Raw genomic sequence first — 12,291 nt, forward strand, 5'->3', positions numbered from 1 at the left:
GATTTTTATTTTGGTTTATTCATGCTGTTAGGAAAGTGTGGTTATGCCTGTCTTTCCATGGAGGAAAACAAAATGACCAAATACGTGAGATTTTAGCTAACTTTACTAAGCTACTATTTTAGATAAAAGTTAACATGAAAAAGGGCAATGAATGGTAGAAGAATGTCATTAACAGTTCTTTCATACTTTTCTCATGACTATCATAGCCAAACACCTCAATAATTCTGATCTTTGTTATCTTTATGTTCTTCATCCATATACATATTAACCGTAACTTTTTTCTGTAATAAAAATAATACATGCCTGCCACAGAAAATTAGAAATTAAAAATATTTAATTTAGCCATCTTAAGGACCAGTAACCACTGTTTACATCTGCTTGTTTGTATATCCTTCTAGCTGAATATATAGTTTGTTTTTTTATAAAACCCAATGTGTAATAGTTTGTGTGCATGTATACATATTACTCCTCCCGTCTGCTACTTATTTCGTGAGCATTTTTCAGATTCTGGAAAATATCCTCAAAACCCTGCGTGTTCATGGTTTCGTGTTTTGTGTTTCACAATTGATAATGTGTAAAAGTTCACATGTGTAGCATTTCAGCTCACTCACGTGCCACAGATTGCTCAGACATTCTCCTGGTAGGTGTTTGAATCATTTTCAGATTTTCTAGTATTAAAATCTTCTAGTATGAGTTAAAAAGAAGTTTGGGACTTAGATCCCTCATTTCTGCCACTTAACTAGCTTTCTGAGTCTTGTTTTCTCACCTTTATAGTGAAGGTAATAATGCCAACTCTGTAGGGTTCTTGTGTGTATTCACTACTTTAACAAAGCAACTGCTGCCAAGATTAGTTTGCTTTCTTACTTTGCGCTTAGATCATAGGTTCTACACTCTTACAATTCCTTCTTGTCCCTTGTGCCTACTAACTTTTTTAGGGAGGGATAGGAGGTACAGAGAAGAGTGGATACAGAAATCCATGATTAGAAAGCTGGAGGCCATCTTCTTTTTAATTGAAACATGTCAAACACATATCTTAGAATCACTAGCTAAAAAGAATGTAAAGTTGGACATTTCAATAGATTTTCTGTAATTCCATTACTCAGCAGCAGATATTTAAGAAGGGTTTGCTTATATGCCTGAGTCTATACTAGGGTATACATTTATCAGTTCATTTGATTCTCAGTTTAACCAAGTGTGGTATAGGTACATTATCCTTTTTTTCCGCAGTGAAGAAATTGAAGTTCAGTGAAACTGAGCACCCATGACACCCAGTAATGAGTAAGTAGTGGTGTCTTGGAGCCTATTCCCACTGGCTGATGAGAGCCAATTGCTAAATACTCAGGGATTTTTTTTGAGTCAACCACGGAACATTTATAGCACTGAAATAGGCAAATGCTGTAAGTCAGAGCTGTGTTTTTGTTGTTGTTGTTTTCCTTCCCAGAAAGCTGTTTACCAGTACATTACTACAGGACTGAATCTATAGGACTTTTGAACTTCCTAGGCCTTAAGTCTGGGCATCAGAACTTTATCCCAGGAAGCTTACAGAAGTGGGCAAGAAATTGACATACAAAGGAATGTAATCAACTCTTGTCTGGCTGATAGAAGCATATGGAAGGAATATGAAGCTAAACATTTTTGCATGTGATAAGACATTTTTGTTCCTTTGGGTGCAGAGGGAAACTCGGTGAGGAATATGAGTTTGTCTTTGAAAAGCCAAAGAAGCTATTGCTCCAGGTAGCCTGGAAGGAGAAAAATAGAATGTATCACTTTTATAGAAAGAGTATAGGTTTGTCTGTCTGTTTTTTCACCCACACAAGAGAAGAATTACTACCAGTGCCATTTATGCCACTTGTCAGCTGGGAGCAGAGAGGACTTTTATTTCTGACCTCACTCCTCCTTTTTCTTGTATTAAGAATCACATGCTTTAAGAGCAGAATTTGGCATTTTAAAGAACTCTTGATTGTCCCAGTAGATGAAATAATATTGAACTCTATAATTTGGAAATTTTCTTTCAGAGATTGGTAAATTACATTATTTATATTCTTTAAATAATAATATAACATGCAAGCATCTATAAAACACTTCCCATATACTAACATTATTCTAATCTTTAATCTTCACAGTAATGTTAAAGCACTATTATGAATATTATAGAAACTGAGGCACAGAGAGGTTTAGGTGACTTGCTTTTGATACCACAGCTTGTAAATCCAGAAGCTAGGATTTAACTTGCAAACTGGTTCAGCTGTACCCTACCACAATGATTGCATTGCTAATCACCATTAATACGGAGACAAGAATGTGATAAATATTTTTAATTACATATTTTCAACTAATTCGTAAACTGTACAATCTGTTTCTCTATATTATTACTTTTCTGCTTGCTTTCTTCCTTTTATGCTGTGGACTTTTCTGTTCCTCTTGCCTGGAACAACTGGCTCAGAATGAGCTGAAAGGAAAGAGAGTTTGAGTGTCTACTTTGTAAACAAAATCGCTTTTTAAAATAAAAATCTTGCAGCTAGAGAAGTAGGAATTAAGGAACAAAGTAGTTCAGGTTACACCGACAGGTTATACCATGGAAATATTTGCAGATTAGTTTCCTTACTATCATAATAAAGCAAATATCACAGTAAAGCAGATCACGCACATTTTTTTGGTTTCCCAGTGCATATAAAAATCATGTTTACACAATACTACAGTCTTTTAAGTGTATGGTAGTATTAAAAATAACTCATTGGAAAAATAATGCTGATCATCATCTGAGTTTTAAGTGAGTCTAATCTTTTTGCAACAGTCAGAGATCACTGATTACCATAGCAAATACAGTTAATAGTGGAAAAGTTTGAAATATTGCGAGAATTACCACAATGTGCCAGACAGACATGAAGTTAGCAAATGCTGTTGGAAAAATGGCACCGATAGTAAACTTGCCACAAACTTTCATTTCACCTTATTTTAGACCTTCAAATATGCTGTACCTCACCTCTTTTGTTGTGCCTTGCTTTATTTCCCTTAATCGCACTTCACAGGTGTTAACTTTTTTTGCAAGTTGAATTTATATGTGTGTGTGTGTATATATATATAATGAATATATATATATATATGGTGTTTTGTTCTTTGTTTCTACCTTTAGCTAAAAAAATAGAGGCTCCTGCACAGCTGCAAGAATTAGTTTCAGACTTACCTTCTCAATTTGTCTCCTCACCTCCTGCTTTAAGGACCAGGCGGAAAAACCCATTGAATACACCCAAACGTACAGATGGACTGGTAAGAAATGCATGGTTTTATTTGTATGCATGCTTTTTATTTTTTAAGCAGTGCTTCCTAGGTAAACTTCTTTAAAAACAGCAGGTGTTTATACTCTAAGACCAAAATTATCTTTTGGGGATCCTAGCTTTAAGATAGATTGGTATGTTACTCTTGGTGTATTGGCAGCTGCAGTTGAAATTGCCTATTAGGGGAAAGGTTTTAAGACTGTAGTGTCCCATAAGAATTATTTGAATGTATTTATTTAAAATGCAGGTCCCAGACCCCCTGGAGTGTCATCCACAGACCACACTTAGAGTGTGTCAGAGTTGACTAGTTTTATGTAACTAAATTAAAAATAGTTTATGGATTAAGTATAAGCTTGAGACCTTTATATTTACCAATCTTAACTCATGAGCATTTCTTGAATTATCTGCTCTGAGCCATTACTATGCAGTGACAAAGACACAAAAATAATTCAGGCAGATTCCTTGTTTTTCAGGAGTTCAGTTTAAATGAAGAGGCAAAAATACAAATAATTATTCCACAGCACGATAAGAATCATTTATACTCAGATAACGCTGCAGACAGAAGGTGAAGGAGACAGGCACTGCTGGAAGAGAGGACAGCGGATGCAGAAGCATAGCGGCCTGGCAGTGCACGAGGGTGGGGGTGGGGCTGTTTACAAGCTGGCGAACAACCATGTGCGTGTTTTAAGTAATTTCAGTGAAAAGTGAACTCTAGGGAGGAAAAAATATTTGATGGTGATCTAATCCTTACGCAGCAATGAGAGCCTTGATTTGGACAGAGGCAGTGGAACACAGCAGTGGACAATGGAAACATTCCAGAATAAGATTGATAAGATTTGGAGATGAATTGAATGTGTGGGGATGCAGGATAATGAGCTGTCCTAGATGACCAAGGTTTCCACCAAAAAAATACACAAAGAGTCCATTTGATTATTTATTGCGGTTAAATTCAGTTAGCACTGTCTGGCTATAGTCCTTGACTCAGGATAGAACTTTTTCAGTTTAAATTTTGAATATTTAATTAGCTAATATTGATCCTTCAAAAATTTTAACCCATAGGAAGATGATGGCCAATCAACTGAAACTGAGGGAAAGCAACAAGTGAAAAGAATCAGGACTGCAAAAACAAAACAAGCAAGCAGGTAAGACTTTTTCCAGGCTGTAATTTTTATTTTCAGTTTTGTTTCTTAAAATTATATTGGTGAAGACTCAAAAGAGAGAAATGAAGCTCATCAGAAAAAGGTCATTCTTTGGGGTGTTTATATGCACTAGCTTTGTGTAATTGTTAGATTTCACTGCAGAAGGTGACTTTCTTACATAGCATGAAAGTCAGTCAGTCAGTTCAGTCGCTCAGTCGTGTCTGACCATTTGCCACCCCATGGACTGCAGCACGCCAGGCCTCCCTGTCCATCATCAACTCCCGGAGTTTACCCAAACTCATATCCATTGAGTCGGTGAGGCCATCCAACCATCTCATCCTCTGTCGTCCCTTTCTCCCGCCTTCAATCTTTCCCAACATCAGGGTCTTTTCAAAAGAATCATTTCTTTGCATCAGGTGGCCAAAGTATTGGAGCTTCAGTTTCAGCATCAGTCCTTCCAGTGAATCTTCAGGACTGATTTCCTTTAGGATGGACTGGTTGGATCTCCTTGCAGTCCAAGGGACTCTGAAGAGTCTTCTCCAACACCACAGTTCAAAAGCATCAATTCTTTAGTGCTCAGCTTTATAGTCCAACTCTCACATCCATACAAGACTACTGGAAAAACCATAGCTTTGACTAGACAGACCTTTGTCAGTAAAGTAATGTCTCTGCTTTTTAATATGCTTTTTAACATAGCATGAAAAGCCCTTCTTTAAAAAGGATGAGTGAAGGGCTTCCCTGGTGACTCAGACGGTAAAAAATCTGCCTGCAATGCAGGAGACCTGGGTTTGATTCCTGGGTTGGGAAGAATCCCTGGAGGAGGGCATGCAGCCCACTCCAGGATTCTTGCCTGGAGAATCCCATGGACAGAGGAGCCTGGGGGGCTACAGTCTGTGGGGTTACAAAGAGTCTGACACAACTGCGCGACTAAGCACAGTAGGTGGGGGGGTAGTTGAATTCAACAAAGCTTTGTTTTTTCACAATGAATTTGGCGGGGGGGGGGGGGGGGGGGGGGGGGGGGGAGTGCAATGTTTCACCTTTTCTTTAGTGAAGAGGGATAAAACTATCAGTAAAAGTCATTGAAAACATAAAAGTCCTGTGATTATGTCACTATTAGCAATTAAAACTTCATCCATGGCAAAATTACTCCCATTTCAGATATATTTTGCTTAGGTACGGTTGAATTTCGTAAAAGTACAAAGTAATTCATTTTATCTTACTTTAAAAACTGATTTAATGAGAGCTTTTGACTATAATTAATACACTACATATAAATTGTCTTTGTGTATATGTAGAAAACTACTTCATATTATGAAATACATACATAGTTTCTAATTGCTGGTATTTGAGAATTCCCATTTCTCATATATTTTATGAGCCTCCTGGGCTCTCCTATGGACCGACTACTGATATTTGGCCCTTCCTTGTAAAGCAGTAGTATTTATTAATACATATGAAATATTTAAATGAAAATTCAAACGGTAATTGTTTTGAGGATCCCAAACATAAAGGATAATTTCTATCATGTGAATTTTTAACTCTGCTTCAAATTAGTTTATTTGACTAAAGTTTTATTTTACTTCTCCTTTATAAAATGAAAGCACTAGAAAAAGGTAGTATCTAAGATTTCCTCATATATTGGAAAGTGGACTACATTTTATACTATAACATGTTTATTCTTACTTGAGTTATATCTTTATTTCAGAAACACAGAAAGAGAAAGTTGGTCACCTCCTCCAGTAGAAATTAAACTGATTTCTCCCTTGGCAAGCCCAGTTGATGGAGTCAAGAGCAAACCAAGAAAGACTGCAGAAGTAACAGGAAAAACTGTTGGAAGGAGCAGGAAGAAGTTGTCTTCTTTTCCGAAGCAAGTTCTACGCAGAAAAATGCTGTAATTTTTTCAAGTTTTTTAATGTACACCTATTTGTAAAGTCATCAGAATTGTGTGGATTATTAAAATCATTAATTTGGAAGAAAATAATTTATATAAATTATTGTAAATTTTTGTAAACAATGTCTTCAATAAGTAAAGTAACTCCATATGGAGTGTGATTCTTTTAGTCCAGGCAGTTTTTTCTATTTTATATTAAGACTTCATACATTTATATAATATGTAAATATGGCTTATTGGAATGTTAAATAAAGTATACTTTACAGTAGTCTGTGTCTGTTAGATTTTTGAGAGGGGATTTCTGTTTTAATAGTGATTTTATATGCTAGTAGATATTGGTTCCATTTTCTTTGTCTATAGTTAAAAGTATTAGACCAGTTTGAAGATGACTGAACTGTTTTTTTTTTTTTTAAGTTGCTATTTTATAATTTATGCACTTTGCTTCTGTGATTAAGACTTCTAATCTTAAATTGAGGGAGGCTGTTACTATGTTGAAATTGAATTATGGGCATGTAATTTTGCCACTTTTTTGTAGTTTAACATATTTTGTGTATTCTACCTCAAATTAGTAATTTTCCAAGTAATGCATTGATTAAATATAATGTTGGCATTTCTTGTTCAGCAAGCTTAAAGGCTATTACCTTTAAAGTCTCTTAATTATTCAGAGACTAATTATCCAGGTTAGACTGACCGGTTCACTGCTCACTAGCAACTTCTTAAAGGGGTTTGAGTAGTAAGAAAGGAAATGTTTAAAAAGAAAGCTGTTTCGTGGCTATTCAGTGCACTTTGTATGTGCCTAATATTAATAGAATGAAAAGTTTGAACAAATTTTATAAACATTCTTGCTGTGAAGGAGCTTGCTACTGAATCACAGAAATCCCTTAACATTCAGGTTTTAAAATGACAAATTCTCATAAGACCTCAGGCACAGAGTATTGAGGATGGGTAAAGAGTGTGAGTAGATGTGGAAAAAGGAAAAGAAAAACCACTCTGTTTTCGGCAATGTGACTGTGTGCAATTAAGTGGTGATACTTGATGTGGGCTATAAAATTCATCAATAAATAAGTATTGTAAAATTATAACAGGTAATTGATAGTGTGTAATGAGTGGACCATTAATAATTGATTGTCTAGAAACAGACTGCTTTTGTTGGCTAAGCTTTCAGTGTTTCAGTGTGAAGCATAAGCGGTGTACCTTCTACATTATTTTTCTACCAAATAACAATACGAATAATGGGAAAATGATGAAAACGCCTGTGCCAAGTATTGACAGCGTGAGAGTAGCAGTACGAGTGCGGCCTTTTAGTCAGGTTAGTGACAGATGTGACGTTGCCTTGTTGAAAGTTTGACTATGACTTTCATTTTATTAATTTTTTAAATAATAATTATCAGACTTGTATTGAAGCTGCTTGTCCTTTACCGAATATTAAATTTATTTAAATGAACTTGTTAAATGAGTAATTTAAAGATCTAAATTAAACATAATTCAGAAAACAATTTCATTCCTTTGCACAAGTAGCACAATAAAAAAAATTGACAAGAAAAATGTTTTGTCAATAATTTTTTAAACCAATGCAGTTTGGTGAATATAGACATGTGCTATGTATTTTTAATAATGTACTTCTCCCCCTCCCCCAAAAAAAACAACAGATCATAAGCAAACAAATTTGCAGTTCTGAATGAACTCTATGTATTTTATATGCTTTTATGTATAATTGTATTTGTATAACTTTTTACAAAAATATCAGTCATTAAACTGTTGCTACAACATTTTAGGATAAAATATGAGTTATACTTATTCTGGGACCTTTAGCAATTGCCTGTCTTTGATTATCAATGGAGTAGTTGAATTTCAAGATAATTGTGAACAGTTGATCCATTCAGCGGACTTTTGCTTATTTGTTGTGGATCAAACATGAACTAGAAACTGAGGATACAAAGGAAAGTCCTTGTTCTCCAGCAGCGTATAGTCTTATGTATGTTATTGATTTATAGCCATATGTACCATGGTGATGTGAATCATCTTGGCCCCCAGAGAAAGACTGGGTACAGTTCATTCTGCCTGCACAGAACTTGAAGACTTCCTAGAGCTAGAAGAATTTGAGATGACCATAAAGGAGATAAGTAAGAGTATGCTGAAACAACATGCAAAGCCTTATTTGATAATAATTCTGAATGGGATACAGTGTAGTGATGACCTCATATCACATCTACTTTCCCACTTGTATAGTTTGCTGCTTTTACTCTCGTCCATTAATACAAAATATTGCTTTGCACATATTCAGTTGATATCAATTCTGTCCTATCCCTTAACATTCCCCTGTATTGCGGAAAATACTTTAGGAATCAGGCAGACGTGATTAGATAACTTTATAACTAGACATGAGTGTGGTTATGTCTCACTTAAGTGTAGCCACTAGTTAAGGCTTCTAAAGTGACCTAGTTTCTCAGGGAACAGATTCAAAACATGTCAGAGTTAACTTGTGATCAGTAAATTAAATGACCACATTGAAGGACACTTAATTATGAAATAGAAATGGGCAGTAAAACAATTATATAATTAGGTCCTCTTTGATTCATATCTACCACCAAAGTTGATTATCTTAGGCTGGAATAGTAGGAGGAAAGAAAATGAATTCAGAAAATGTTTTGGGGGTAGTTACGGATCACATCCGGACAACTGTTAAACTGCCTTGGTGACCTAGACCCTGCCTCGTTTTCTAACTTCATATCCAGTCTTGCTTTCACTGTGGAATCAGAGATCCAACTTGATGAGACTTCCTTTGTTGTAAGACAATGGCTGTCAGGAGCCTTGGGGGTCCGGGGGCATGCTGGGTCTTTGTTGCGGTGCATGGGTTCTTCATTTCTGTGCTTTTTGTTGAAATGTGGGCTTTCTCTAGTTGCAGCAAGTTGGCGCTACTCTAGGTGCGGCGTGTGGACTTCTCATTGCAGTGGCTTCTTGTTGCGGAGCATGGCTCTGGAACTGTGGGCTTCAGAAGTTGCAACTTGCAGGCTTTAGAACACTGCCTCAGTAGTTTTAGCACACAAGCCTAGTTGCTGGCAGAACATGAGATCTTCCAGGATTGGTCAAGGATGAAACCCATGTCCCCCAGGGTGGATTCTTAACCACTAGACTACCAAGGAAGTCCCGACTCTCAGGAGCCTTTGAGGTCAGATGAACTTGAGTTCAAAACCTGACTTTATCCCTTACCTCCTGTGTGGCTTTGAGCAAGGTTTTAAGCTCTGAGCCTTGATTTCCTAAAGTCTAAAATAGAGATGTTGGTACCTCACAGGATTGCCGTTAGAAACACTTAGTTGAAGTAATCTGTAAATTACTAAGCACGATGTTTGACAAGTAAGTACTTTCAATATTAGCTGCTATAGTTTTTTTCACCATTGTGTTAGTCACTCAGTATCTGACTCCTTGCAACCCCATAGACTATAGACTCCTCTGTCCATGGGATTCTCCAGGTAAGAATACAGGAGTGGGTTACTATTCCCTTCTCCAGGGTATCTTTCCAACCCAGGGATTGAGCCTGGGTCTCCCACATCACAGGCAGATTCTTTACCATCTCAGCCACTTTTTAAATGGTTTTATTGAGATAAATTACATGGGACACATTTAGCTCACTTATGGTGTATTATTCAGTGACTTTTAATGTATTCACAGATGCAACCATCACCATGATCAGATTTATAACGTTTTGAATCACCTCATTGCCCTAGTCCTAAACAACCATTAAACTAATCTCTGTTTCTGCATATTTCCCTGTTGTGTACAATTCATATCAATAGAATTATATAGTCTTTTGTGGCTGGCTTCTTTCAGCATAATGTTTTCAAGGTTTATCTATGTCGTATCATGTGATAAGACATGATATTTTTATGTTGTGTCATCTATGTTGTATCAAAAGTTCATTTCTTTATGGCTGGATAATATTCCATTGTATGCATATACCACATTGTGTTCATCCATTCCTCAGTGAATGTGGGTGGTTTCCACCTGTTCGCTGTTAGCTTTTATGAATCATGCTGCTATAAATATTTGTTTACAGATTTTTGTGTGGACCCAAGTTTTCATTTCTTTTGGTTATATACCTAGGCATGGAATTGCTGAGTCATCTAGTAACTCTGTGTTATCTTTCAAGAAATTGTCAAGACTTTTCCAAGCAGCTGCACCTACTTGGAAAATTTTATATTCCTACTAGCAGTGGATGAGGGTTCCAGTTTCTCCAATCCAGGCCAACACTTATCTTAATTTCATTATAGCCATTCTAGTTGGTGTGAAGTGGTATATCATGGTTTTTTGATTTGCATTTTCCTAATAACTAATGATGCCATGGATCTTTTCATGTACTATTGCCCATTAGTGTATCTTCCTTGGGGAAATGTCCATTCTGATCCTTTGTTCAATTTTAAATTGGACTATTTTATCTTTTTATATTGAGCTGTTCTTTACATTTTCTAGTTATAATTTCTTATTAGATATACAACTTGAAAATTTTCTCCCATTCAAAGGGTTATCTTTTCATCCTTTGAAGCACAAACATTTTTAATTTTGATGAAGTCCATTTTTAAAAATTGTGCTTTTGGTGTTTTATCTGTCTTTGCCCACTCCAATGTCATGAAGATTTATATTTTCTATTTTAGTTTTAGCTCTTACATTTAGGTCTTTGGTCCATTTTGAGTTGCTTTTTATATATCATATGAAGTAATGTGAAGTAATGATCCAAGTTCATTCTGTGTGTGACCATTGAGTTTTCCCAGTGCCATTCCTTGTAAAGGCCATTCTTCATTTTGGCAGCCTTGAAAATCAGTTGATCATAGATGTTTGGATTTGTATCTGGACTGTTCACTTTATTACATTAATCTGTATGTCTGTCATTATGCCAGTGCCACACTCTCTTGATCACTGTTGGTTGTACTAAATTGTGAGATTGGTGTTAATCCTACTTTTTTCTTTTTTAAGACTGAAGATTTTGGCTATTCTGGATGCCTGTCAGGTCCATATGAATTTTACAATCAGCCTGTTAATTTCTACAAAGAAAGTGGGCTTTTGATAGAGTTGGATTGAATGTACATCCGTTTGGGGATTTTTCTCCTAATAATAGGCTTCCCTGGTGGCTCAGATGGTGAAGAATCTGCCTGCAATAATGCCAATTCCTTTGATCTATGAATGGGGTGTTTTTCTAAATTTTAGATCTTTAGTTTCTTCCAACAATGTTTTGAGGTATTCAGGGTATGTTTGGTACTTCTTTTGTTAACCTTATTCTTAAGTATTTTATTCTTTGTGGTAGTAATAGAAATGAAATTTTCTTAATTTCATTTTCAGATTGTTTAAAGTGTATAAAAACAGTCTATTATTGTATATTGATTTTACATCCTGCAACCTTACTGAACTCAATTACTAGTTGTAATAGTTTCTAGTGGATTCCTCAGGATTTTCTAAGATCATATCATCTGCAAATAGCCATCATTTTACTTCTTCCTTTTCTATCTGGATGCTTTTGTTTCCTTTTCTTGCTTAATTTCCCTGGCTAGACCCTCCCATGCAATGTTGAATAGAAACATCAAGAGTAGAAATCCTTGTCTTCTTCCTGTTCTTAGAGAGTAATAGTCAGCCTTGACTATTCAGTATGATAGTAGTCATGAGTTTTTCATAGATGCCCCTTATGAGATTGAGGAAGTCCCATTCTGTTGCTGATGTGTTTTGAGTGTGTTTATCATGAAAGGGTGTTGAATTTTGTCATATGCATTTTCTACATGTTGAGATGGTATGTGGTTTTTTTATTCTATTGATACGTATTACATTGATCATTATTTTAAAGTGTACCCAAGATTTGTTTTAATCAGATATAAAGTGACAAATTCAGCAATCACTACCTTATAATTTTCAAGAGAGAGGAGCATTTCATGTAGCCATACAGGGAAGTATCAAAGGGAGAAAAGGATGCCTGGCCCACACCCTTATTGTGGTTTCCACAGGA

At 35.8% G+C, this 12,291-nt stretch overlaps 2 protein-coding genes across 4 annotated transcripts in view; both read left to right on the forward strand.

Moving 5' to 3' along the window:
• AHCTF1 (AT-hook containing transcription factor 1) overlaps window positions 1-8,074 on the forward strand; it is an 83,839-nt gene extending 75,765 nt beyond the window's left edge. For all 3 annotated transcript variants that reach the window (XM_043924722.1, XM_043924721.1, XM_043924719.1), the window contains exons 34-36: window positions 3,134-3,267; window positions 4,335-4,417; window positions 6,120-8,074. In XM_043924722.1, the coding sequence (XP_043780657.1) occupies window positions 3,134-3,267; window positions 4,335-4,417; window positions 6,120-6,309 (407 nt within the window). In that variant the 3' untranslated portion in view covers window positions 6,310-8,074. The remainder of the gene's footprint in view (window positions 1-3,133; window positions 3,268-4,334; window positions 4,418-6,119) is intronic.
• Window positions 7,408-12,291, forward strand: part of LOC122708329 (kinesin-like protein KIF28P) — a 71,521-nt gene continuing 66,637 nt past the window's right edge. The window contains exon 1 of the mRNA XM_043924723.1: window positions 7,408-7,614. Coding sequence (XP_043780658.1) covers window positions 7,408-7,614 — 207 coding nt within the window. The remainder of the gene's footprint in view (window positions 7,615-12,291) is intronic.

This window comes from Cervus elaphus, chromosome 14 (assembly GCF_910594005.1).
Source record: "Cervus elaphus chromosome 14, mCerEla1.1, whole genome shotgun sequence".
Taxonomy (NCBI): domain Eukaryota; kingdom Metazoa; phylum Chordata; class Mammalia; order Artiodactyla; family Cervidae; genus Cervus; species Cervus elaphus.